Source organism: Nannobrachium achirus, assembly GCF_963921795.1.
Source record: "Nannobrachium achirus genome assembly, chromosome: 2".
Classification (NCBI taxonomy): Eukaryota; Metazoa; Chordata; class Actinopteri; order Myctophiformes; family Myctophidae; genus Nannobrachium; species Nannobrachium achirus.
The window spans coordinates 60,171,965-60,197,177 of NC_137811.1; the positions used below are offsets into that span (position 1 = coordinate 60,171,965).

A 25,213-nucleotide genomic window follows, 5' to 3' on the forward strand; every position below is an offset into this window, starting at 1 on the left:
GATAAACTTTGCGATTCCACATTGAGGGTCCATGTCAAACAATAACTTCTCTTTGGGGATCAATACCCTCATAACATATTTATTTTATGGCTTTGTTCAGAATGCACATACATTTGATTTGTTTCTCAAATCTGACACTTAGGACTGACTGTCCTGACTGACTTTGCAGGTAATACGATTAGATGTCTAATGTATTCTGACATAATTTGTCATTATACTTGAGTAATGCGCTGTCATATGTATATTGGCGATGTTACTCTCCAATATAGCAGATCTACAATCTCACATCACATCGCAAACACCACACATTGTGAGCTTGTGGATTGGCTGTTTTCATTGAGTGAACCACAATGACATTTAAATGAAACATATCTTGAAATCAGATTTGAATCAAATTCCAGACCACCTTAGAAATCTGGTTCAAATCGTTTTAGCAAAAACCTTTTTCCATGTTTTTTAGTTTTTGTTTTAGTTTTTTCTTTTTCATTCCAATGTGAATATGTGACACAAATTGTGATTTGGGCTGCCAGTCTGAACATCTGCCTCGCTCAGGTTAGGAATGACCCTGGAATGCAGCACATGGCGTTGGCGTTCCTGCACTATAGATGCTGCAGTGACAGCTGAGATGGAGCCACTCAGTTCCTTCAGAGTGCTATCAAAGGGCTGCTTTAATGAAGGCAGGCTGATTACAGCAGCGCTGACAGATGCTGGGTGGTCAGCCGGACGATTCTAATCTCAGCTTGTGACGTGCAGCAGGTCACAATCAAAGGCGGCGGATGATTAGTTGATAGAGAGAGCAGGGGAGGGGTTACGAGAGCAGAGAGACATCAGACGCAGCCCTCACATGGACAGGCGAGCACGCCCCCCGCCTCGCCTCATAGCTGCCGTTGCTGTCTATGAGCAAAGAGGCTCTATGTTCAGACTGGCACTCCGAAAACCCATTTGTGGCTTTTCCAGATTGGACTCAGGTTGGTTTTATGAAGTCTGTACAGCAAAATAAAAATCACATGGTAACTGATTTGTGAGAATCAGATTTGATCCACATTCCTAGTTTGGTTTGAAATGTGATTCATATCCGATTTCTAAAGATGTGTCTCAGTCTGGACACAGCTTGTGGATTCGCTAAATTTCAACCAGCGAACACAGAATTATACACACGTGCCTGTGTTGTTATGTCGTTACCACAGCAACCAACGCAGATAGGTCGATGATGTCTGAGGGCACAAATCCGATCTGACCACTTCCAAAATAAAAGATCAGATTTGAGAAACAAATGGGATTTGCCTGCAGTGTGAGCTAAGCCTTTGCCTCAACGCTTCATGTCCTGCCAAGAACGAGGTGATGCCTCATGTTTGACCTCGGGATCCAGAAGTCCCAATGCACCCTGACAGGAGGGCCATATGTGGAGTCCGTGGGCCCTCTCCACACCACAAAGTGGCATCCTGCTCTTATCTCACCGCCATTCCGACAGAGATATGTCATGGCACAGGGATAGACGGATAAATCAACAGATAGACAAACAAGGCCAATTAATGGACAAAGCCAAATTCTCAGCTGTCCAGGGAGTGGGGCTGATACAGGCCAGATGATGATCAGCCAGGCTGTCAAACTGGACTACATTATCTTCACAAATGAGGATTAGTTTCAAATACCTGCACTGGTCGTGCTTATTTTTAGCTCCTTGCTGTAGAGTATGACCACTACTGTGCAACTGGGAGCTGAGATTGATAAAATGATCAGTTTCACGCACCAGGTGCAAGTTCAAAGAATGTTGTTTCATTGTTTGGCCTGATCAGCTGGTTGGCTTAAAAAAATGCATATATATTTTTTTTAATTGCTTTGTATCCCTTAGTATTTGGTGCTTGACTTGACAGACCTCTGGGTATTTCTCTGGGTGTTCAGTTGCCTGCCACTCTTGGAACTTGCTCATAGGTTGGTTAACAGGCTTTGTTAGATGCACATACAGTATTATTTGGAAGTATTCTGTTGTTTTACAACAACTATATGATCAGGGCTCCAGACTAACATTGGATTCCTAGCGGCTCTACCAATAACACTTGTCAGAACTAGCTTTAGATCTGATATACAATATATTATGTTCACATGATATTGAAGAATACGATGGACATGTGTTCAGATAATGAACTTACAGATACTGTACATCGTTTGTCCTATGTGTTTCCTGACTCCTGCCCACACTGCTAAGACAGGACGGCCTTGGTAAATAAGTGATTGAATCTTGGATATGGACTTTAGCTCATAATGACACTGACAAAGCTTTGGGCTTCGAAATATATTGAATGTTACCAGTAAGACGCCTCAGGGCCTAAAGGGCGAGGTCGCGCCATGTCTTGGCTGTCTGGCCAGTGATGTATATCAGACCAGTTACCCATATATGGAGACTCCTGGTACCCATATATGGAGATCCATGTACTGTATGTGGAGATATGTTGTGAGACCTCAAACATGTTTACTCAGTTTGTTAAATCGTGAAAATGGTGAAAATCCTATGACGTCTATCACATCTGACATCATACATACAATCCCTTTTATGCCCATACATGGAGATCCCTGTCTGAACCAGCCACTCAGACATGGGCTGTCTTCCTCCATACATGGGCATTCCCATATGAAGTCCTGTTAGATATGGGCTTAATAATGATGACATCAGGGATCTCCATATATGGGCATAAAAGGGATTCTGTTAGAGTGGTTCCCATGACATCACATCATACAACCCCTTTTATGCCCATACCGTACATGGAGATCCTTGTCTGAACCAGCCACACCACTGTGATGTTACCTGTTTATGCCCATTTATGGAGATCCCTGCTCTGAGTATCTGACATCACTGTGAAGTCACCTGTGATGTCACAGTGATGTGTCAGGGGAAACACAGTGTCAGGAGGTACCCCTACGAACGGATACCGACAAGCTGTGCCGGTTCTGACAGTAAACTGCGACCTATGGTCGCAATAATCCACTGAAATACTCTGTCATATAGTGAATAGATTATGCATGGTCCTCCAGTAGTATCACTTAGTCTGTCCTGTTGACTGTGATCATCCTGTTCATTCTTATAGATGAGGACAGACCAGGTCTGCTGTTCAACCCTATGTTGTTCTAACATTCTCACACTCCAGTTGTGCAGTTGACTGAGTTGAGCCTGCGTCTCTGGATATAGCCACAACCTCTTTATCACTTTCTATCTCCCTCTCTCTCTCATACCCTTTCTAACCTCCCCCCCCCCCCCTCTCTCTCTTCCATTATAACAGCTCCCATCTGGTTTTGAGTCAAGGCCAGGTTGGTTGCTTCTGGAATGGAGGGGCTTTTTATTTCTCAATGGTTCCACTGCCTCTCCAGTTTCATACCACGGTAATGACTACACAGTTTGTTTACAAAGAACCGTTCCTTCCATTATATCGATACCGCTCCAATCTCTCGCTCTCGCCCTTGAGAGATCCCGCAATCATCTCCGATTAATAGGTCGGGCGAGCGAGAAGGGTCGGCGGTCACCATGGCTTTCCTGTGGCGCCCTCTGAAGTGTCAGTCAGAGATGGACTTTGTGGTTTTGGAAACCTTGTACGGCCAAAAGAACTTACCGCTGGTTCCAGACAATCAGTATTAGTACTCAAGGTATTCTCTGAGTCCTATTAAGGAAATGCCTTGGAGAAAAGAATCCTTTGCTCTTAAAACTTCCCCCCTGCCCTTACTTTTACCTGGTCATCTGGGATCAGAGGAACATGATGGATTTAAACCTGTAGTATTTAGGCTTTGTCTATAGACTGCAGGCAAATCCCGAATTAAGTCTTTAATACTGAGTGTTATTTATAAGAGGTCCGTGTATTCAGACATCATCGACCTATTTGTATTGGTTGCTGTGCTAATGATGTGACAACATTAGGTGTGAGTAATGCTCACCTATGAGCTTGTAGATGTGCTATTTTCAGTGAGTGACAACATCGTCATATGAGTATAAATAAATAGTGTCCAGACAGAAAATAAAACAAATAAAGCCAACATCATATCTTTAGAAATCAGATTAGGATCACATTTCAAACCAAATAAAAAAAATATATGTTTTTTTTTTGCTGCTGTTCAGTCTTGATAAAACCCTAGTGATTATGATCTGGGGTAGGCCAAAAAACAGATTTAGACTGCCAGTCTGAACATAGCCTTAGTGTCGGGGGCATGTAGGCCTACTACAGGTGATCTACAAATTCAAGATTGGTCTGCTAGCTTTTGCTCTCCCAAGTCTTTAGGGATGAGCGTGTCAGCTGAATGGCAAAACGCTTAAAATGTAAATATTTACCTGACATTTTGGTCTTTTGGAAACGTGTGGCAAAAAAGGGAGGCCAGAAGCAGATAGTGAAATATAGCAGCACTTTCGTTCCAGACGGCTGAGTTGTTGTTTCAAGCTAATTACATCTCTCTGTGAAAAGGAAGCTATCTGAAAGATTTCAGCAGACCACAGTGCTGTAAAATTAGATGAACCCATATCCAAAGACGTTGGCTTTATTTGTTTTATTTTCTTTCCAGCGTGCATGCGAATTTGGATACATGTCCCTATATACAGTATGTCCCCCTGCATGCGTAGTCGCTATATGTCAAACCCCATGGGTAGAGGAGGTGGTGGTGGGGGCATTGTGGGCTAGTGTCAACAAACTCTACATTCATTCCTTCTGCATTTTTGTTGTTGTTGTCTTTCTGAAGACAGAATTCTTGTTTCCAAATCACGTCTTGCGGTTTTGAAGAATAGACTAAAAACAGCATTGCGTGTGCTTATATTTAGGAGGGCTGAGTTATGATGGCAAGGGAGGAGGGAGGTATAAGAGAACAAAGATATGCAGTGTTATACAGACGGGGGTGGGTTGGGGTGGGGTGGGGTGGTGGTAGTGGTGGTGGGGTGTCTGATGTCACCTGGTAGGGAGCTATGAAAGCCTCCCCCTTCGGTTATCCTATCCCACATAAAAGCCTGGCAGTAGGCAGGAGGGCTTTGGAGGAGGCTGGCAATGTTGCTTCAAGACGCAGGAACAAACATCACACATCCCCCTTCTCTCTCACTCTCTCTCTCCGTGTCTCTCTTTCTGTCTCTTTTTGCTCTATCTGGCTCTCACTCCCCCCTCCCTCCCGTCTCACTCTCTCTCTCTCTCCCACTTCATTGGTCTCTCTCTCTCTCCCTCCCCTCAATTTCTGTCTTTTGATTTTTCCATCTTTCTGTGTCTCTTTTTCTGTTTGTCTCTCACTCCACCCCCTCTCCCTGTCTCACTCTGTCCTCCCCTCTTCATTGCTCCAGCTCTCTTTCTCTCTCTCTCTCTCTCTGTTCTCTCCCTCCCTCTCTCTGTCTCTGTCTTTCCATGTCTCTCTCGCTCTCGCTCTCTCTCTCTCTCTATCCCTCTCTCTCTCTCTCTCTCTCTCTCTCTCTCTCTCTCTCTCTCTCTCTCTCTCTCTCATGTCAAGGCATCTCAGACGCAGAGTCCTGTTTACACAGAGTTGTGTGGGTCTGTGTTGCGTTAGAAGGGGAGATGTAAAATCTCCTGTCTCTTCTTGTCATTGATGTGGAGGTGCTATCGTCCCACACATGCTTTTACCATCCTCCTTCCATAAATGATATAACACACAATGAGCACTGTAAAATACGCAGTTTTCACTTCACTTTGACACTGTACAAATTACCAAATGGACCCGTAAGGGTTTGTTGTACCTCTCAGAGTTACAAATGGATAAATTAACAAGTGCGTGTGTGTGTGTGTGTGCGCGCGTGCGCGTGTGCATGTGCGTGCGTCCGTGTGTGTGCTCGTTTGGATGCATGTGTTCCACATTGTGGATGTTAAAGCTGGGGAGGTTCTCATGTGGGGGACTGCCCATAAGTCCTACATCTCATTAGTCCTAATTTGGTTAGGGTTACGTTTTAGGGTTAGGTTTAGGCATAGTTTCACTGAGGTTATGGTTTGGGTTAGGTTTAGGCATAGTTTTATTGAGGGTAGGGTTATGTTTAGGTTTAGGCATAGTCATTTTCACCAGGTTAACATTCACCAGATTCAGACGAATGGGATGTAGGAACAATGAGATGTCGGACCAATGCCATGGCACCCTTATGTGTTAGGGCCCCAACAAATATTACAGGGGGGGGAAAAAAACAGGAACTATTTTCTCCCAAAAAATATACTCTCCGAAAAGCTGTTTCTAGGCTGCAGAGCAGAGCTTGTGATCTGATAGTGAAGGAATTAGAGCGGCTCAATGCCAGATAGCAGTTAATTGCACATGTGGCGGACAGATTTTTCGAGAGCCCCCCCGACACTGTGGGCGATGGGGATGCAGAATGGAGATGCCATGTGTTTCAGCGTTAAAAAGTGCAGACTGTGGTGTTAGCCCACCCGCTCTCTCTCTCATTAGAATGCACCACTAGATCTAATGGTCGTGGAGGGAGGGCTGTCTTTTCTCTGAGGTGCAATGTGTCCAGGTTAACCGCAGCCACTAAAGGCCAATACACGCTCCTCCCGACCACACCGGGTTCGGACAGGCGCTCTGAACGACAGCTCAGAGAGTCAGGACATCTGGGAGTGGGGAGTGCACAAGTTATGAGGAAAAGTTAGTTGACGTCAATTTTGCGTGTTACGTATATCACCTCCCTTTCTGGAGAAAAGTTCATAAGTCGGAACTGGAAGGAGCATGTATTGACCCTCTACTGAATCTGAGTTGCAAATGTACTTGAATGCTCTTTTTGGCCCCCTTTATAGTACCAAATCTATTTGCCCAAAGTAGTGTTGCAACGCAATGCATTGTGAGGTTGTAGATCTGATATTTTTGACAAATGTTACCTCTCTCCACACACACACACACACACACACACACACACACACACACACACACACACACACACACACACACACACACACACACACACACACACACACACACACAGCTGAGTGATATCACATCACATCCCTGAAAAGGTCCCCACCAAGTATGGGGGACGTGCAAGGAATTTTCCTCGGCATGGGATGCAGTGGCAATTAACACATCAGTTAACGCAGGATTACAGAGAAAGCACACAGTTACTCAGGCTTCACATTTAATGTCACTGCCATGTACTAAACTGGACAGCAAGGCTAACCATTAACCACAGTGTGGTAAGCATTTGTGAGGTCCTAATCTCGAGCAACAAAGACTGACTTTCTTTTGTTAATTGATTGAATGGTGCGATTGGTTAGCAACGGTGAATCAATCAGTTAACTGCGGATCCTGCATTTCACTAAAGCACTTACCTGCACCGCGGCCTCATGGGAACGGAGATGAGAAGAATCAATGGTTGTCTTTGATGTTCCCTCCAAGCTGTGTGCGTGCGTGCGTGCGTACGTGCGTGCCTGCGTGCGTGCCTGCGTGCGTGCCTGCGTGCGTGCGTGGAGAGAGAGCGTGTGTACTTGTACTTCTATCTTTGTGAGGACATTCTGATGAAAGATGAGGACTTTTTCACTGGTCCTCCCTTTTCAAAAGGCAAGTTTAGGGTCAGGTGAAGGTCAGAAGGTTAGAAGAGTAGTGGTGAGATTCAAGGTTAGGAGTTAGGGAATGAGTGTAGTCAGTGGAGATGTGTTGAACGTCCACGCCAGTTTAGGATGTGTTTGTGCGTGCATGGGTGTGTGACAGAGCTTGTCTGTACTTCGTTAAGGAACTGTGGTACAAAGGGGGAGATAAAAGTCTCCAGCACAGAACGGAAACAACAGCTAGGCTACAGAAACCATCAAACCAATAATACATGGAAAAGATATATAGTATATCTAAATATCTACAGGTATATATCTACACAGTATACATACACACACACACACACACACACACACACACACACACACACACACACACACGTTTGTATAGATCCACATTAACGTGTGCATGTCTGTGTAGGCCCACTTCTTTTAATCAATGTGTTTGCACATTATGAGTGCATGAATGCATGCATTTGTGTGTGTGCGTGCGTACGTGCGTGCATGCATGCATGTGTGTTTTGTCGAGTCCTGATTAAAGACAGCTGCTTATTTGAGGCCCATGCAGGGAGAAGTACCAGTTGGCTCCACCTCTCTCTCTCTCTCTCTCTCTCGAAGATAGTGTTTATATGTGTGCACCTCACCTCCACATGTACCACTGTACCGCGGCACGTTCCCATGTTCTGCATCCTTCTGACCGTCTCTCTTTATCTCCAGGGCTTGAGCCCCTGCCCTTTTATCCGACTGTAAAAAGTGCCCTCTCCAGACCATGAATGTTGTTTTCACTATGGTGACAAAAATGCAAATGCCCTCTTTCCATGCCATGCCTGATGTCCAACAAACTCTCCTGAACTTGAATGCAGCATCTTATGTTGAAATAATTCTCTGTGTAGAAATCCATGCTCTAAGCCACATCTGCAGTATTGACTTGATAATGCTTAGTTCAGTGTGGTATCAAGCATTGAAAATAGCCGACCCCCAAGCTAACAACGCGTCGCACTGCAACGCGTTGTGAGCTTGGAGGTCTGCTATTTTCGATATGTTCACCAAAAGGCCCTTTTAGAAATTGGAGCCCCTGCCTTTCTAACATTCTCTGCACGTCCCTGGTCCTCCTCTCTTATCTCCTTCTGCCTGTTCGCTCTCTCATCTTCTGTCCTTCTTATCTTCCCCTCTCTTCTCTCTCTCCACGTTGTGCCCACTCCCCTTTCTCCCACTTCCTGCCTTCCTTTCCATCCATCCATCCATCCATCCATCCATCCATCCATCTTCCCCCTTCCCATCCCTTCCCGCTTCCCTTCTTTCCATCCTTTCACTGCACCACTCTCTCTCTCTCTCTCTCTCTCTCTCTCTCTCTCTCTCTCTCTCTCTCCCCGTGCCATTGGCTCCTTTATTCTTTCCCCCTTGTTTTCGCTCACCGTCTCTGATGGACAAGTTTGCAGTGGCTGTTTTGAGCCTTGACCCTGATGCGCGCGCACACACTCACTCACACACTCACACACACACACACACACACACACACACACACACACACACACACACACACACACACACACACACACACACACACACACACACACACACACACACACACACTCTCCATCAGTGGTTGAAGGTCAGGGCCCCCGATTACAGACCTGGGAACTGGGAAGGTATCATCCTGTGAAGTGAGCGGTAATCACCAAGCTTGCAGATTGTTAAACGGCACCACAAGTCCTCGCACTGTCATTACTTGGAGAGGAGAGGGGAGGGGAGGGGAGGCGAGGCGAGGCGAGGCGAGAGGGGAGCGAAACGAAGGGGAGTAAAGGAGAGGAGAGCGGTGGTGAGGGGAGGGGAGGGAGAGGGGATGGGGGTGGAGGGGCTCGTTTACCTAAATGCATGCAGATGTGTGGATTCCAGTTAAGCCTTAAGCCTGGGCTCTTTTGTTGAAAAGGTACACAGAGTTCTTTTATTATTTCTTTGGGTCTGGGCGTCTATCTGCTTTATATTTGTTTCACTTCAGCTTGCGCACACCTCCTTGATTCAATCTGCTGAGGTTTTATTTCAACGTGTTTCCCCCCTCCCTTTCTTTTTTTTCCCCTTTCTTTTTTTGCGGGGCGGTTAAGCCGAGTGGGAGTGACGTAAATGAGATGAATCATTTGTTGTTTGAATAGTTGTGGTCCTGCACTCAGATACATTTTCATTGTTTCCACGATGCATTTGTAATTAAAGAACTTTAAAGAACTGAATAGTGTGTGCGCGTGCATGCGTGCATGCGTGCATGCGTGCGTGTGTGAGAGTCTATAAGGGTATGTATGTGCACACATATGAGCCATAGGCTGCATGTGTACATCTGTGTAACGGCTGTGAATTCATTGCGGTTGTGTTTTATGTAGGGCTCTATAGATTATTCACATCTGACAGAAGAACTTCCATGCCCCACCCCTCCACCCTCTTTTGTTTTACAGCTTAGGAGTTGGGGGGGGCTTAATCAGTCCCATCCTATTCCCATCTGGAATTTTCCAACAGGAAATTTGAGTCCATGCAAAAAAATAAAAATAATAGCGCACTTTAGCAAGAGAGCACGAGACACAGTTTACTTTGCACACTTGAAACGTAAAGTAGAAATACACGATATACAACAATCCACAATAAAACAGAACAACAGCTCTTCAAACACAATGTGGATCTCAAGAAAAACAACCACATTGTTTATGATTCCCTTGAATTTATCAATGGCTATGTGTCTAATTTGAGATATCTCTGTAGATTATTCCATGCCCAAGGTGCATAAAAGGAAAATGCTGTTTCTGAGGGGGAACATTCGCCAAAAGTAGCAGCTTGTAGATCGGCTGTTTTTGGCAAAGAGATTTGGTGTAGAGAGTAGATGGGGGGGTAGTTGTAACTCAGGTCCATTTTGACTAAGATTGGAGGTGTTTAACTGGTTAAAACACAACCACTTGGAGGAGCATAGCTGCTAACTACCAGGGCTGGGACAGAGGACAGGTAACCCTGTACACTACAGCAGGGGTTCCCAAACATTTTTGTCTCAGGGCACCCCATAAATATTTTTTCTTTAATCCGAGGCACCCCTACATTATAATTTTCACTCCCAGCACCTTATATTTATAGCATATCGTCGTTGTCGGGTGGAAACCTTGTATGTCCAGAACCGTTCGTTTTGTATTTATCATCTATAAAATGTACTGAACTAGTGAAAACAGCAGATCTACAAGCACACAACGCCTCGCATCGCGAGGCGGTGTGTGCTTGTAGATCGGCTGTTCTCACTAGTTTTGTGCGACAGTCTTGTATGATGAAGCAGGGCAAAAGACATACACATTTGAAACTTGGAGATACAAGGTTTCTGCCCAACAGTGACGATATTTTAGTGATTATGTTGCGAGGAAAACGTTGAGATAATAGCCATTTTGGTTAGAACTGACTGATAATAACTGTGTACTTCAAGTTTAAAATGATACTAAATATTTTTTCAAGTGTCCAAATAAATTCCAAATATTATCAAATTATCTCGCGGCACCCCTGGACTGCTGTCGCGGCACCCCAGGGTGCCCCGTCACCCACTTTGAAAACCTGCACTTCAGTACCTCTCTCTATAGCAGTGGTTCTCAACCTGTGGGTCGGGACCCACAAGGGGGTCCCCAAATTATTTTGCGGTGTCCCCAGATGATTAACTTAATGTGAAACATTGTTTTCTCACTCAACAGTAAACAAACCAACATGAAGTTTAAGTGTATATAGATGGTATCTGCTCATTTCTAAAGTGACAATTTAAGGACTTTTTAATACCTCTAAAATGATAAATTAAACATTGGCCAAATTGTCAAATATTAGAGGCAGAAATTGTGAAAAATAGCCAATCTACATGCTCACAACGCCTCGCAACGCGAGGCATTCTGAGCATGTAGTAGATCTGCTATTTTCACAATAGAAATGTGTTGTGCAAAATGTAATGCCTCAACTCTTAGTGCTCTCCAGTTAAAATATGATTATTTTGGGGGTCGAGGCCTGAAAAGGTTGAGAACCACTACTCTATAGATCTTACGCCAATGCTGTTGTCTGTGAGCATCAGATTGTAAAGAATGCAATAATAGGTCAGTCCCCACTGCCTTGGGGCATTTTGGTCCACTGTACAAGTTGCACATACGTGAAATTCTCTGGGACACTCCAACACCTATAGGTGGGCCATGAGGTCAGACAGGCTGATTCCCAGACGGCCTGGCCTCTCTACCCATTCGACTTTACTCTCGCCCCATACAATGGTGCATTTGTAGTGAAATGTGGAGATCAGATGCATGGTACACTGAATCAAATAATGCTTCGTAAAATGGAGGAGGCCGCATTGCATATACGATATGACATTGTCATCAATCACAGACAGAAAAGTAACGTCCAGGGTTTTTTCTTGGCGTTGCAAACTACGGCAAAATAAAAGCCAATCTTCACTTTGAGCTTCCTCACTACTTGAGCCTTATGTAAGGTAAATAAAGGTTTATGGTATATCCATACACCTACATAATGCCAGAGGGCACCCTTCCAATGGATACCATTGGATGTGAAAATGCTAAAATCATTAGGCAATCCGTTTCACACCCGTGCTCCGGCCTCCGCTGTCCGACAAGCATGAGAAGGAACAGGTTTGGGAGAGATGTCTACTATAGAAAGCCAAGATGATGTCGAGCATTTACTGTTCTTTACTTTTGATGGACAGTGAAAGATGAGTGTGCAGATGTTTCAAACAGTTTGGCTGTGAGGGGGAGCCCTGCAATCCCCTCCTCTCCCCTCCCTCTCTCTTTCTTTCTTGTGCATCTCTCATTTCATTTCAATTCAATTCAAAGGGGCTTTATTTGCATGGGAAACATATATGTTTACCTTGTCAATGTCAATGCAAGTGTGAAAGGAAAGCAATCACGACTAGAATAGAGAAACGTGACAGAGCTGTGTAACAATGCAATTTGGAAATCAGATATACTATGTAGAAAAAATACAAAAACTACTGTAAAATAAAAATATAAGAATTGTGCTTTTGCTGTTAAGACAAAAGTGAAGATGCATAAACATGTAAGCAAAGATAACTTAATCTCTCTCTCTCTCTCTCTCTCTCTCTCTCTCTCCATTCCCAGGAGTTTCCAAATGGTGAGCTGAAGGAAAGACAATTGATAGCCCATCACTGCCCCCTAGAGGGTAAGCTGAAAAACATCTCTCTGCTTTGCAATTAGATAAGATAAGACCTTTATTGATCCCGCTGGGGGAATTCAGGTGCCAAAGACAGTACAGCAGTTACTATCTGTTGCATAAATATTTAAGAAATATTTGAAGTGATGTGTGCGTATTTGTTGTAACCCTATGTGATGTGTGTGTATACTTGTTGTAACACTATGTGATGTTGTGTGTATTTGTAACCCATGTGATGTGTGTGTGTTGCTAGTGGTTCTTCCTCCGGAGAAGGCGGAGGGCTGTGAGAGCTACCTGCGCTACGTCAGCTCAGAGGAGGCGGAGCTCCTTCGAGACTCCACCTCCAAGCCTTCTGGGAAGAAACGCATCAGTCTGGATGTAAGTAGAAAAATATTTGAAATATTTGAAAATGTACGTGAACATTTTTCAACACAAGTACACAAAAAAGCGATTATCACAATGAATTGCAATTAGGTGATTATTTAATAATTCGGACGAGATGTAAGCAAGTTTAAACGTCCTCCATCAATCCAGCCCGCCGTCACAGCAGAATCCTTACGGGTCAGTTTTTGCACTTTCAGAGTTAAATTAGCTCTCAGTTTTTTACTGTGCTCCACAGTTTCATCTTTATGTGTAGCCATAAACCATTGCTGTTACTGGTACCGCATTGCACCCCTGAGAGATGTGCTTTCAGTAGTAGATTTGTCATCAGAAGTACTGCAAGAGCTTTCGTTTTCCTCTGGTTCTAGCCTTCAGAAGGCTTACAGTTTGTAAGGAATCACAACAATAATCGATGCTTGGAGTACTTATAGTAGTTGTGCACTAATGTCGTATGCAAAAATATCAGATCGCCTCTGCTCTTAGAGTAATGACAGTGTGAGGACCCGTGTCGTTTGACAACAAATAGAAACAAATGGACTCTTACGGGTCCATTTGGTTCCAATGGTACACTTTCAGAGGGGTCAGAGAGATCCCAGAATTTTGTAGACCTAAATTTAGTAATGCAGATGTTTAACAATAATTCAACTCTTGAGAGTGTAACATGAAACTAAATTAACTCTTATGGGTCCATTTGGTTTCATTTTACACTCAAGAATTAAAGATCCGTAAGGGTCCATTTGGTTACCAACTCTCCATCATTTAGCAGGGGAACCCTGTTGGTCCCCGGACCACTGGTTGAAAACCACTGATGTAATGTGTTCGGTTGGTAGTCCTGTGTGTTAATGTTGACATGTTGACTTTATTGTCACTGTACCCCTATCTCTGTGCCAAGGACGCTTTCCTCAAGCGAACATCGTTCTTGGCAGCGATGTGGTTCCAATTCCGTTTTTTCCTTGAATCTCGTTGCGTGGTCCTCGTTTCACAGAACAGAACCACTCGGATCGGCTCTTTGAAAACCATTCCCCCGGTTATGCAAGCTGAGATGTTATAGATCCATGAAGAGCTGTTTCGTCCTCAATCTCTCTCTCTCTCTCTCTCTCTCTCCCTCTCTCTCTGTCTCTCTCTCTCCCTCTCTCTATCCCCGGGCCTCCTCTATTGTAAGCATTCTGCCTTTCTCAAGGGTGTCAGTCCTCCATGTCTTACATGCCTGCGAGCAAGGCCCATGTTCCTAACGTTTATTTTTCCAATTACAGTCATGTTACAAGATACCTCTGAATCAAAGTTACTGCCAGAAAAGCTGTAACTGAGAATTGCGGTTAGATCCTTTTTCCCCCTTCCCCTCTCTCTCTCTCTCTCTCTCTCTCTCTGAAAGAAGAAAGGCAAGTGCATTAGTGCATACATTGGTAAGAGTAGGACATCTTAAACTCCCGCCCCCTCTCTCTTGGTTCATCTCATTTTGGACAAGGGGAGTGTGTGTATGCGTGGGTGGAGGACAGTTGTGGAAGATGTACTCAATATACCACTCACAATGTAGAAATACAAAATACAAATGTCCCATATTCAAAATGTTACTTGAGTGAAAGTACAAAGGTATTGCCATCAAAATGTACTTAAAGTATCAAAAGTATAAGTACTCATTATACTTCCCATTTAAAAAAATGTCAAAGGTTTTGTCAAAATCATTAGAAAATAGCCAATCTACAAGCTCAGAACTTGTTCCATAATTAGAAATAGTGCTTAATTGGTTAATGTATGTTTTGTTATATAATCTAAATCTGCAAAGTAGCTAATAACAAAATCTGTCAAATAAAAACCTCAAAATTGTACTTAAGCGCAGTACATGTTACTTTCCACCACTGGTAGAGGGCAGGGGTGGGGATTGGAATTTGAGGAGGGGGTCCTAATTGACTTGAGCTGAAATGTGATTCGTCTACTGGGTGATGTTTTTCCTCTGAGGCAAGGCATGGCAATTTGATTTGTATAGCTTGCACAACATTGCAATTCAATGTGCTTTACACAGAACATCAAGCAAAGGAAACACAATTATGCAATGACATTAGACTCAATGCATAAATCAAAAGAAGTAAAAATAACAGACGCAATTACAGTGCAGAAGAGAAAGAAAAAGTAAAAAGGAAAGTAACTCAATCAAAGGCAGCAGCAAACAGAAAGGTCTTTTGTTGTGTTTTAAACGAAATAAGAGTAGCAGACCTGATGTTTATTTTTGGTTTTATGGACAGAAAGCAGACATTTCCCAGATGAGATGAAAGATCTGGATGGTTCATGCTATCACACAAGATCAGAACTGTATTTCGGCCCTAAACCTTTTCAAAGCCTTATAGACCAATAGTAGTATTTTGAAATCAACTCTTTGACGCGCAGGGAGCCAGTGTAAGGAATTAAGAACTGGAGTGATATGCTCCACTTTCTTGGTATTAGTAACGACTGGAGCAGCAGCGTTCTGAATCAACTGCAGTCGTCTTAAAGGAGTGGAAAGTACTTGTAGATAATGAGTACCTGAGGGAAGTCTGTGGTGGGAGCGACAGCCAGCCCACCCAGCCTGTTACAATGGATGTTAGTTAGTGTGGTGAGACAGAAGAGCTCCAGCCTCTCTACCATGTCAGTCATTGTCAAATGTGAACAAATTGTTATTATATCATGTTGCTGTCGCACAGAAAAAACTTGTATCTCCATATTTAAATTTGTATGTTTTTTCCTCCCTCAATGAATGCCCTACGTCGTCGTACAACAGTGCCACAGTCACAGCGTTGTGAGCTTGCAGATCTGCTATTTTGGCTAATTTAGAAACATTTTGAAAGTGAAAGTGGTTTGTCTGTCTCCCTTTCTGTGGGTTTTTATAAATATTTGACCAATGAAAGGTATTTGCAAGAGCTTATAACTAAATAATAACTATATTTGATCCATTGGAGGACAGGTTATACATACAAGGTTTCCACCTGACAGCTATGATTTACAGGTTGTGTTGGTGCAATGGAGTTTTGCTGTGCTTTGCTGCCCTCTGCTGTCTTAAACTCGACCCTACAAGACTTTTTCTCAGCACCTAGTTTGGTTGTGCACATTTTATGTGACAGAGACATACAGAAAAAGTGAATCAATAACAAAGACATTCATACAATTTCCAACATACTAGACAACGAACACAAAAAACTACATATATGGACTTATTGTGTCAGTCTCATGTGGTCTATGATGTCCACATTGGGAAAATATGGTCACATTTGGCCAGATTTTGTCACAAAATTAAACAACCAACCGCGATGAGAGTCACACTTGTAAATGAATTCCGTCCTTGTCCCTTTTATGCCCATATGGAGAACCCTGTCATCAATATTAAGCCCACATCTGGGAATTCCCATATATGGACACATTGTGTCAGTCTCTGTTGTATCAGCGCGACCTCGCTTCTCGCCCTTACGGCGTCTTACTGGTTATATTCACTTATCTAATTGACGGTTATAATAGGTCCAGCTGCTATTCAGGCAGCTGTTTATGGAGGACTTGCAGTTAACATTATAGCTAGTGTTTGTTAAACACATTCAATAATGTGACCATGTCCACACAGGACTTGGAATGCGATGTCTCCGTAGAGGATGATAACAGACAGGAGTGGATCTTCACCCTCTATGACTTTGACAACAGTGGCAAAGTCACAAAAGAGGTAATCTCTCAAGACAGATTCTCTCTCTCACACACACACACACACACACACACACACACACACACACACACACACACACACACACACACACACAAAACTGTTACTTTTCAGATTTCAAATAAAGAAATAGCTAAAGTAGCTCAAAACGTGTTGCTTCACGCTGTGTTTCATGCTTGTGTATCTGCTACTTTTGATACTTTTGTGTGACGCTGTAGTATGATCAAGTGGGGCATTCATTTACCCCAAAAAAAGTTTGAATATGGAGATACAAGGTTTCTGCCCGACAGCAACAATATATTTTTAACCAAACGGGTTCCTAGATTGCGAAAGAGGTCATCACTGTAATGTTCCTTACTATCGACAGTAGTGCTTCTCAAGCAGGGTGCCGAGGCACACTGGTGTGCCATGAGACCAGTCCAGGTGTGCTGTGGGATATTGTGACAACCACACATTGTTATTGCAATATACCTTTTTACAACTATATTACAAATGGTTATGAATTATCTCTTACGTTTCCTCGAGTACAAATTCTATACCCTAAAGAATATATTTAACCACTTTGGGCATGTCATTATAGGCAAAAATAGCTGAACTACAAGTGTTGCATCTTGACGTGTTGTAGATCTGTTTTTAAATTTTCTGACGTGATTTTGAATGGGCATGACAAGTTTGAAAACCACTGATCAACCATATCTTATGTCCTATGTATGTCTGCATGTACTGTATTACACATGTAGAAGGGGGCGTCCTGGTTAGTGCACAAATCCCTTTACAGTAATTGTGACATTGTTTGAATCCAGGAAATCAGGAGAAAGAAGCGGAATGACCTTAACACATCTTTTCGTTACAAAGTTTCAGTACAAAACACAGTTTTCCCTGCTTCTTCAGGACATGTCCAGTCTGATGCACACCATCTACGATGTTGTGGACGCCTCCGTCAATCACTCCTGTCACAAGAGCAAGACGCTCCGCGTCAAGCTGACCGTCACGCCTGAGCCCCGGACCCGCAGGAGAGACACTGTTTCAGGTCAGAAACATTTACAGGTTCATCTACCGTGAGCCTGTATCTACTATTAATTCACCGAATGTCTGTCCGTCTGCCGTCTGCCTGTATGCTGACATCACTGATACTACACCGTGTCCCCACCATGGTAACAGCCGCTTGCTGAAACAATGCCCAAATTTGTAGATGAGCATGCTGACATCACTGATACTAAACAGTGTCGCCACCATAATGGTAAAAGCCGCATGCTGATACAATGCCCAAATTTGGAGATGATGTCCCCCCCATCTGTCTGCATGCTGACATCACTGATACTAAACCACCATGGTAATAGCCGCATGCTGAAACAATGCCTACATCACAGACAGGTATTGCACAACTGGACGTCAATGGTGACTGTTCTGCCCAACGGGCACCAGTCTGGGTTCTCCAACATTACTTCTGAGACTCCGGATATACTGTGCATACCCCCCGGACTTCAGGGTTGGCTTTTCAGAAATAGCAGATCTACAAGCTCACAGCGGGTCACTTTGTGCCACGCTGCAAGCTTGTGACATCTGATATTTTCTTTAACAAGTTGAAACATTTAAAACTGATTTAAACTGATTTAGAAGGTATTTGTAGAATCGGCCTCAGGTCTCAATGGTGTGTTCCATTCCAATGAGTGTTCCAACAAGCACAGCTGGCCGTGTCTGTGGGGAAGCCAGGCGGGTGATCTCTGTTGCTGGTCAATCAATGACAGTGTGGTGCGGTCAGCTGTTATGTCCAGATTGATGGATTTATAGTGTGGTGACTTCCCAGTCTTAACCCATTTAGACCTACGAGGCAGATTTTAAAAACGCCTTTTAAATTCTAACCTACGTTTTCTGAAAACCTTCAAATTCTTTTAATTCATGTAAAATTATGTTGCTGTACTATGTATAGCAACAGCTAATGATATACAGTGGTGTCTTCCGGATTGAAAGGTATACTGGTGTCAGAACATGCAGGTTACAAGAGGTCTAAATCGGTTAGATACATTATGTAGGTCTACAAATGGCAGTTTATATGTACAGTGGGGATATTTGTGTGTTTGTTATGTGGGCCTGTCTATAAGGTATCTTTGCACATCTCTGTTACAGAACGTGAGTTGGGACGCTGTCACCAGGAGGAGGGGCGCTCAGCGGACAAACGTCACTCGTCACATGTCAGGTTAGAACACAAATAATACACTTCAAACAGTGATGTAAATCTCTGATCTCACAACAATTTACAATGGCATTTACCAGATGTTCTTATGCAGAGTGACTTACAAAGTGCGAGATCGGAGTAAGTTGCATTAACCCCTAGTCAACAAACAACAGGGTAAATGGTCAAGTAAACAACTTACTTGAAAGTAAATGCTATCTAAATAATATACTTGGCATGTGTGGACAAGAGGAATGATTTACTCAGTAATGGTCTAGCAGAATATACCTTGTATACAAGCGTTGTGTTCTCACATGTTAATTTTAAATAAGTGACCTGTTTCATAGGAAAAAAATACAAAAATAAAATGATTAACTTCAACAGTTGAATCGCCACATTGAGATCAATGGTCACACCCCTATCTTCAATTCAAGTTCCAATTCAGTTGAAGCCAGTTCATTTAGTATAACTCATTAATACCGGGAAGGCATCTGTGTCATTTTAGATTTAAAAAATAGCAGATGTACAAGCTCAAAGCGTGTCACTTTGTGCCGCGCTGCGAGCTTTTGCGCTATTTTTCAATGTTTTTGAAACATCTTGAAAGTGTGAGAACTACTGATTTTGGAAGGCATTTGTATCGGCCTCAGGTCCTCATGGCATAAATGCTGTTTGTGATTGTGTTGGATTCATCAGGGGGCAGAGCAGTGAGACCCCTGCAGCTGACGGTCAACATTACTGTGTGGATGAGAACACCGAGAGGAGGAATCACTATCTGGACCTGGCCGGTATAGAGAACTACACCTCCAGGTTTGATGGTGTGTACATCTTCTTCCATCGACATCGTTTTCAATTCACAACACACTCACAATGTGTAGATCTGCTATTTCAGAAATAGACGTTAGATTTTACAGCTTGCTGCTGCAGATGTCTAGACGTCTGTTTGTGTGCCTGTGTGTGTGTGTGTGTGTGTGTGTGTGTGTGTGTGTGTGTGTGTGTGTGTGTGTGTGTGTGTGTGTGTGTGTTCGTAGCTAATATTGCAAACCACTGGTCCGATGAGCACCGAATTCTTAGGCTACAGACGTACATGTAGATATGTATAAATATCAAAAACAATCAGTTAAAAGGCTGGAAATACTAATAAATAATACTTGTCAGAGCATGAAGTTGAAGTGCTCCAATATCGAGTAAGCGGAGCCGTGATAGTCTCACAAGAATGTTTCTTTAATTTTTACTCTGACACGTTTTGACAGTGGGGGATTTTATTGATGAAACCAAATGCTTATTGTGAGTGATTGAGATACAGACCTAATGAATTGCAGTGTCCCGGGTGTTTCCAATAAAGTGAGGAATGTTTACAAATGATCCAAAGTTTTAAGAGCAGATGTACAATATTACAATATGTTGTAAAGTGTATTTGAAGAGTCGGTTTGTAATCTGATGTGCAAGCCAATTTATACTTGTACATAAGATTACTTATGACAAATACACACTTATGACAAATACACACCAAAAATAGCTGATCTAGAAGCTCAATGTGTCGTATTGCGTGTAGAGCTGTCATTTTTGACAAATTACTCCACCGTACAACAAAGTATAAATCAAGCTTCATTCTTATCATTCATAGATAAATCACAGATCTGTGTTTTCTTCCAGGAACCAGCTCTCCGCTCCCCACTCAGGAGGCCCAAGTTCGGACCTCGCAGTCACAATCCCAGGCTCAGTCCCAGTCCCAGTCCCATGCCCATTCCCAGTCCCAGAGCCGCTCTCGCTCCCATGAACCCGAGCCCCACGTGGCCCACCAGCGCCGCTCGCAGGTCATCGCAGACAACTACAACCCCGCAGAGTCCAGAGGCAAGGGCATTCAGTTCCTCAAGTCTCCCAAGGGAACACACAAAGGAGGCACAGGGAATGGAGGAGGAGGCAAATCGGGTAAATGTCACGGCTACTACCCGGCCCTGCAGTCGGCAGCGCTGCACGGGGCCAACTCTGGCGGTCACGGCGGCCAGGACGTGTACCACCTCCCCCACCAGGGCCAGGCCACCGGGCACCACCAACACCCGCTGCAGTACAGCCACAGCAAACGTCTGAGGGCCAAAGCCAGAGAGGCCATGTCCCCCTCCAAAGTCCCCCTGTCCTCTCCCTCCCACCCCCACCACCAGCAGCAGCAGGCCCCTCAGGGCCTGGAGAGAGAGCAGGTCTCGGGTCCGCCCGGGGGAACCCCCGGGTTTGTGGTTCCTCTGGTCCAGCGCCACGAGCATCATCACCACCACGAACACCACCACCACCACCATTACCACCACTACCACCAGACATGACCGGAGAAGCATACCATACAGGACCAACCACCGCCGCAACACCAGTCTGAAGGACTTTACCTCAACACCCATGGGAATGTCTCCATGTCTGCCCAGGATCCTTCTTTAACATTACACCCACTCCTCCAGTAGTTCTGTTCTGCCTAAGCTATCCTGATGTGTACAGACATTAGACATGCTGGGGGGGAGGGGGGGGGGTGGCACGCAGTATGGCTGCCAAGGGTATACGATATGCCTTTAGACAGTTTCTCTGTAGCTATCGGTGTCTTTTTGAAAAGCATAGCATCACAGTTTGATATGAATTTGTTTGTTGATAAGACTTTTTCTGCCGGACTGCTTGCTCGGCTCATTGCTCGTTCTCTGAAAGGGACACCGTTCGGGGACGATGAAGACCAGAGGCCGTTGGATGTTTTCCAACTTCTCTGTGCTGTCGGTTTGACGTGTTTGTCCCTAGAAGCTATGTGACAAGAGTGGAGTGGGATTTGTCGTTCTGTGTGTGTGTGTGTGTGTGTGTGTGTGTGTGTGTGTGTGTGTGTGTGTGTGTGTGTGCACATGCCCACGTGTGTGCGTGCCCGCATGTGTGCGTGCGTGTGTGTGTGCGTGTGTGTGTGTGTGTGTGTGTGTGTGTGTGTGTGTGTGTGTGTGTGTGTGTGTGTGTGTGTGTGAGAGACCTTTCTAAGCCGTGGATCTCAGGTGTAACGGTGCTGCTGCTCTCGGGACGTTGTTCACAAGGAGCCCCCAGCTGTGTGGACTTGAGGGCGTCTCTCCTGTCTGAGGAGAAAATACAAAATCACCACTGCCAGTTTTTAATGCAAAAATATCTCGCTATTATGTATAAAAAATCTATATGTAAACACATTTTACTGTATAATTATACTGTATATGCATATTTTCATCATGGATTCTAATTATGCATAGGTATATGTATTTTGTCTTTTATATATTGTAATAAACCATATAGATCATATTACTTGGTATTACTGGTAACATGTTTAAATCTTTTGTCGAAACTTGAAAAGAAATACCTCAGAGTGTGTGTCTCAGAGAAGGCCCACGACTCGAGATTGTAATGGAGTGCTACTGCCATCCTGTGGTCAGAAGTAGAATAGACCCACGTTGCAAGATGTCTAAATGACAACAGGTGCTTTTAGTCAAATCATTTGAAGATCAAAAACATCTCGGAGCAGGAACGTTAGGTGCTAGAGGTTTTTCGTATTATGTAGATTCTTCATTATTATTGTGAAGATATATATTTGTTTTTGTTTATCTGTCCTTTGTGGCGCTTCCTCCCGTTACGCCATCGCTGGTCTTTAATTAATTGGCGCAGCTGAGAGAGTTTTCCCTTCCCAAGCCATCATCAAGACAAGCGTTTCAGTTCCTTCGCACGATGGTGGCGCGCGTCAAAACTCACGTTGTTGTGGTGTGAGCTCGGTATGCTACTTTCTTTTTATTCGTAGTGTAACCTACATTTACTCGGTAGGCCTACACTGTAAATAGCCTACAATATTGAGGTATTTGTACTTTACTTGAGTATTTCCAATTAGCAAATATTGTAGCCAGGCCAAACTATTTTCAAAAGATTTTTATACATTTTGACAATTTGAAATCAGACGCTCTGCATAATTATTACTTTTACTTTGAAACTTCAAGTAGGCCTACATTTTGATGCCTAATTGTGTAGGCTACTTTTTCTCCTACATTTTAAATTCCTGACTTTCACTTGTAACTGAGTATTTCTACATTAAATGTAAAAATAGAATAGGCCGGCCTAGTACTTTTTCCACCACTTGCTTTTTACACGCGACACCGTCCCGAGACGAAGTATGTGAACGGACTTTACGCAGAGGGCCAAATGAGGGCCCCGGCTGGGACGAACAATGAGCTGCTCTGAAAGGCGAGTCGAGGGGAGGGACCCCCGGCTTAATGCAACACCTCCCCCAGACCCCAGTGCCCCTCTGGGCTGCACTGACAACTGCTGGCAACATCCATCCAAAGTAAGCAAGTGCCTGCCGTGATCTGGTCTGGAACCTGGAAGTTGGCCGTGTTTTTAGAATGTTACTCAGACATACAGCATCTCTATGTTTAGTAGTAGTGGCTTAATATAAATTAGCTTTCGTTGATCTGCAACAACAGAAAGCAACGCCGGGGAAACTTTATCGACGGGACGTGTCGTGGTGACATGACGACAAGTGTCCCAGCAGGACAGGAGGACGCATCGGAGTGTCACTGAAGGGCTGCAGGCAGCCTGCACTGCACCTGTAGCCTACACTGCAGCAGAACGGTAAGGTAGGCTATGATGACAGTGGCTACAATCAGTGGTGCAAAGTAACTAAGTACATTTACTTAAGTATGTAGGCTACTTAAGTGCAGTTTGAGGTATCTTTTGTATCCTACTTTACTTGAGTATTTCCAATTTCCATTACTTTAGTTCTAAAGTACAACTGGTAAAGCGGTGTAGTCCTATCTTATAAACTAATAATGGTTACATGTATGCAAAAGGTGTAAGTGCATTAACTAATTATGTGTTAGACCAAAACAATCAGAATAACACTGTGATCTGATTGTTTATGGACTGTGTGCCTTGAAATATTATAGCCTATACTGCAAGAAACACCCATTCAAATTAAGTTAAATGTCCTTCTCCTGTTCTTACCACATGCTGTAACCTCCCAAATATAATAAGATACGTTGATTTCTAGTCACCTTTCTCGTGCAGCTTATTTAGTTGCAACTAATAAGCCTGTCTAAGTAAACGTGATTATCCTTAGCCCGTCGATACGCTGGCTTTCATTCAAGACATGCATGAGAAAGGCTTTGCAACACAATGGACCAGTGGGAGCTCGCCTGCCTGTATAGGCATGGGCACAACAAAGTGCAACCTCACAGTCACTTCAGTGTTGATATTCTTCTGAAACATATAGCAAGTTAATGCCAGGGACAAAACACCACCACAGCACACAACTAGAAATGTTAATCTTTTTTATTTTTACATGACAATATGTTGTGAAAGTTGCTAATATATGTAGGAAAACTATTGTATTAACACATTACAGGTGACATGTTTCCTTAATGGGACCTCCCCTTGCACCTTGTACCGTATGTTGTCTCTGCATCATGTTATCAGACAAACTCGTTTGAGCAAACCGCTACTGTAAAACCTCAGCAGAATCTCCCCAGAGAAACATCAAAGAGGACTCAACATGAGGCCTTTCCGCGAACAATTGTGCCATTCTACCCCTGCACCCCGACCCACAGCCACCCCATCAACCCCCTTTTGCACAAATTTCCACTTGATTAAGCCCCAAGCTTTAGAGTCGAATGTGGAGGGAAAATGGTTCGCTAATTCCTCCCAAGGCTCAAGTCTGACAACAAAAGAGAAAGGCTGTCGTCTCCATTTTTTCCCCCTAGTCAGACTCAACAAGGTGTCAAGAGCGTCCTTTGGCATCTTTTTTTATCAACTACTGTATCGTTGGGGGAAATGTTGTCCGGCGTGCAGATGGAGAAATACTGACAGACTGAGCTGATACAATACAATCTTTTATTTATTGTTGTTCCCGGGGTTGCTCTGGTTCTGTTCGTTGCTCCAAGTACAGATTAACCTTTAACCTAGGGGCATGTCATAGACCTTGGGGTGCATGGTGTGTTTGTCTTTGTAGAACCCATCCTAAACTTCATTAGATAAGCCGCTGGGTAGTTACAGCTTGATGACATAGCTATTATGGTCAATTAGTGAAATTGTTCCAATTACTTCATAGCTGAACTCATAACTATTTAGCAACAGTAAAATGCTATTCTCTCATTATCTCATATTTGCCTTTTTCTTATTTGGAACATGCAAGCATGTATTGTTTGTGGAAGTAGTTCATAGAATAATAGATGTTTTGTACAACTGGTAAAGTGGTGTAGTCCTATCTTATAACTAATAATGGTTACATTTATGCAAAAGCTGTAAGTTCATTAACTAATTATGTGTTAGACCAAAACAAAAATGCATCTCTGTTGATGATTGAAG

General features: G+C 43.6%; 1 protein-coding gene across 1 annotated transcript in view; it reads left to right on the forward strand.

Moving 5' to 3' along the window:
* nkd2b (NKD inhibitor of WNT signaling pathway 2b) overlaps positions 1–21,201 on the forward strand; it is a gene marked incomplete at both ends in the record, with an annotated part of 42,839 nt that extends 21,638 nt beyond the window's left edge. Inside the window, 7 exons of the mRNA XM_080737923.1 lie at positions 12,605–12,665; positions 12,910–13,034; positions 16,621–16,716; positions 17,605–17,743; positions 18,841–18,910; positions 19,580–19,703; positions 20,590–21,201. Coding sequence (XP_080594049.1) covers positions 12,605–12,665; positions 12,910–13,034; positions 16,621–16,716; positions 17,605–17,743; positions 18,841–18,910; positions 19,580–19,703; positions 20,590–21,201 — 1,227 coding nt within the window. The remainder of the gene's footprint in view (positions 1–12,604; positions 12,666–12,909; positions 13,035–16,620; positions 16,717–17,604; positions 17,744–18,840; positions 18,911–19,579; positions 19,704–20,589) is intronic.
* Positions 21,202–25,213: the final 4,012 nt, after the last annotated feature.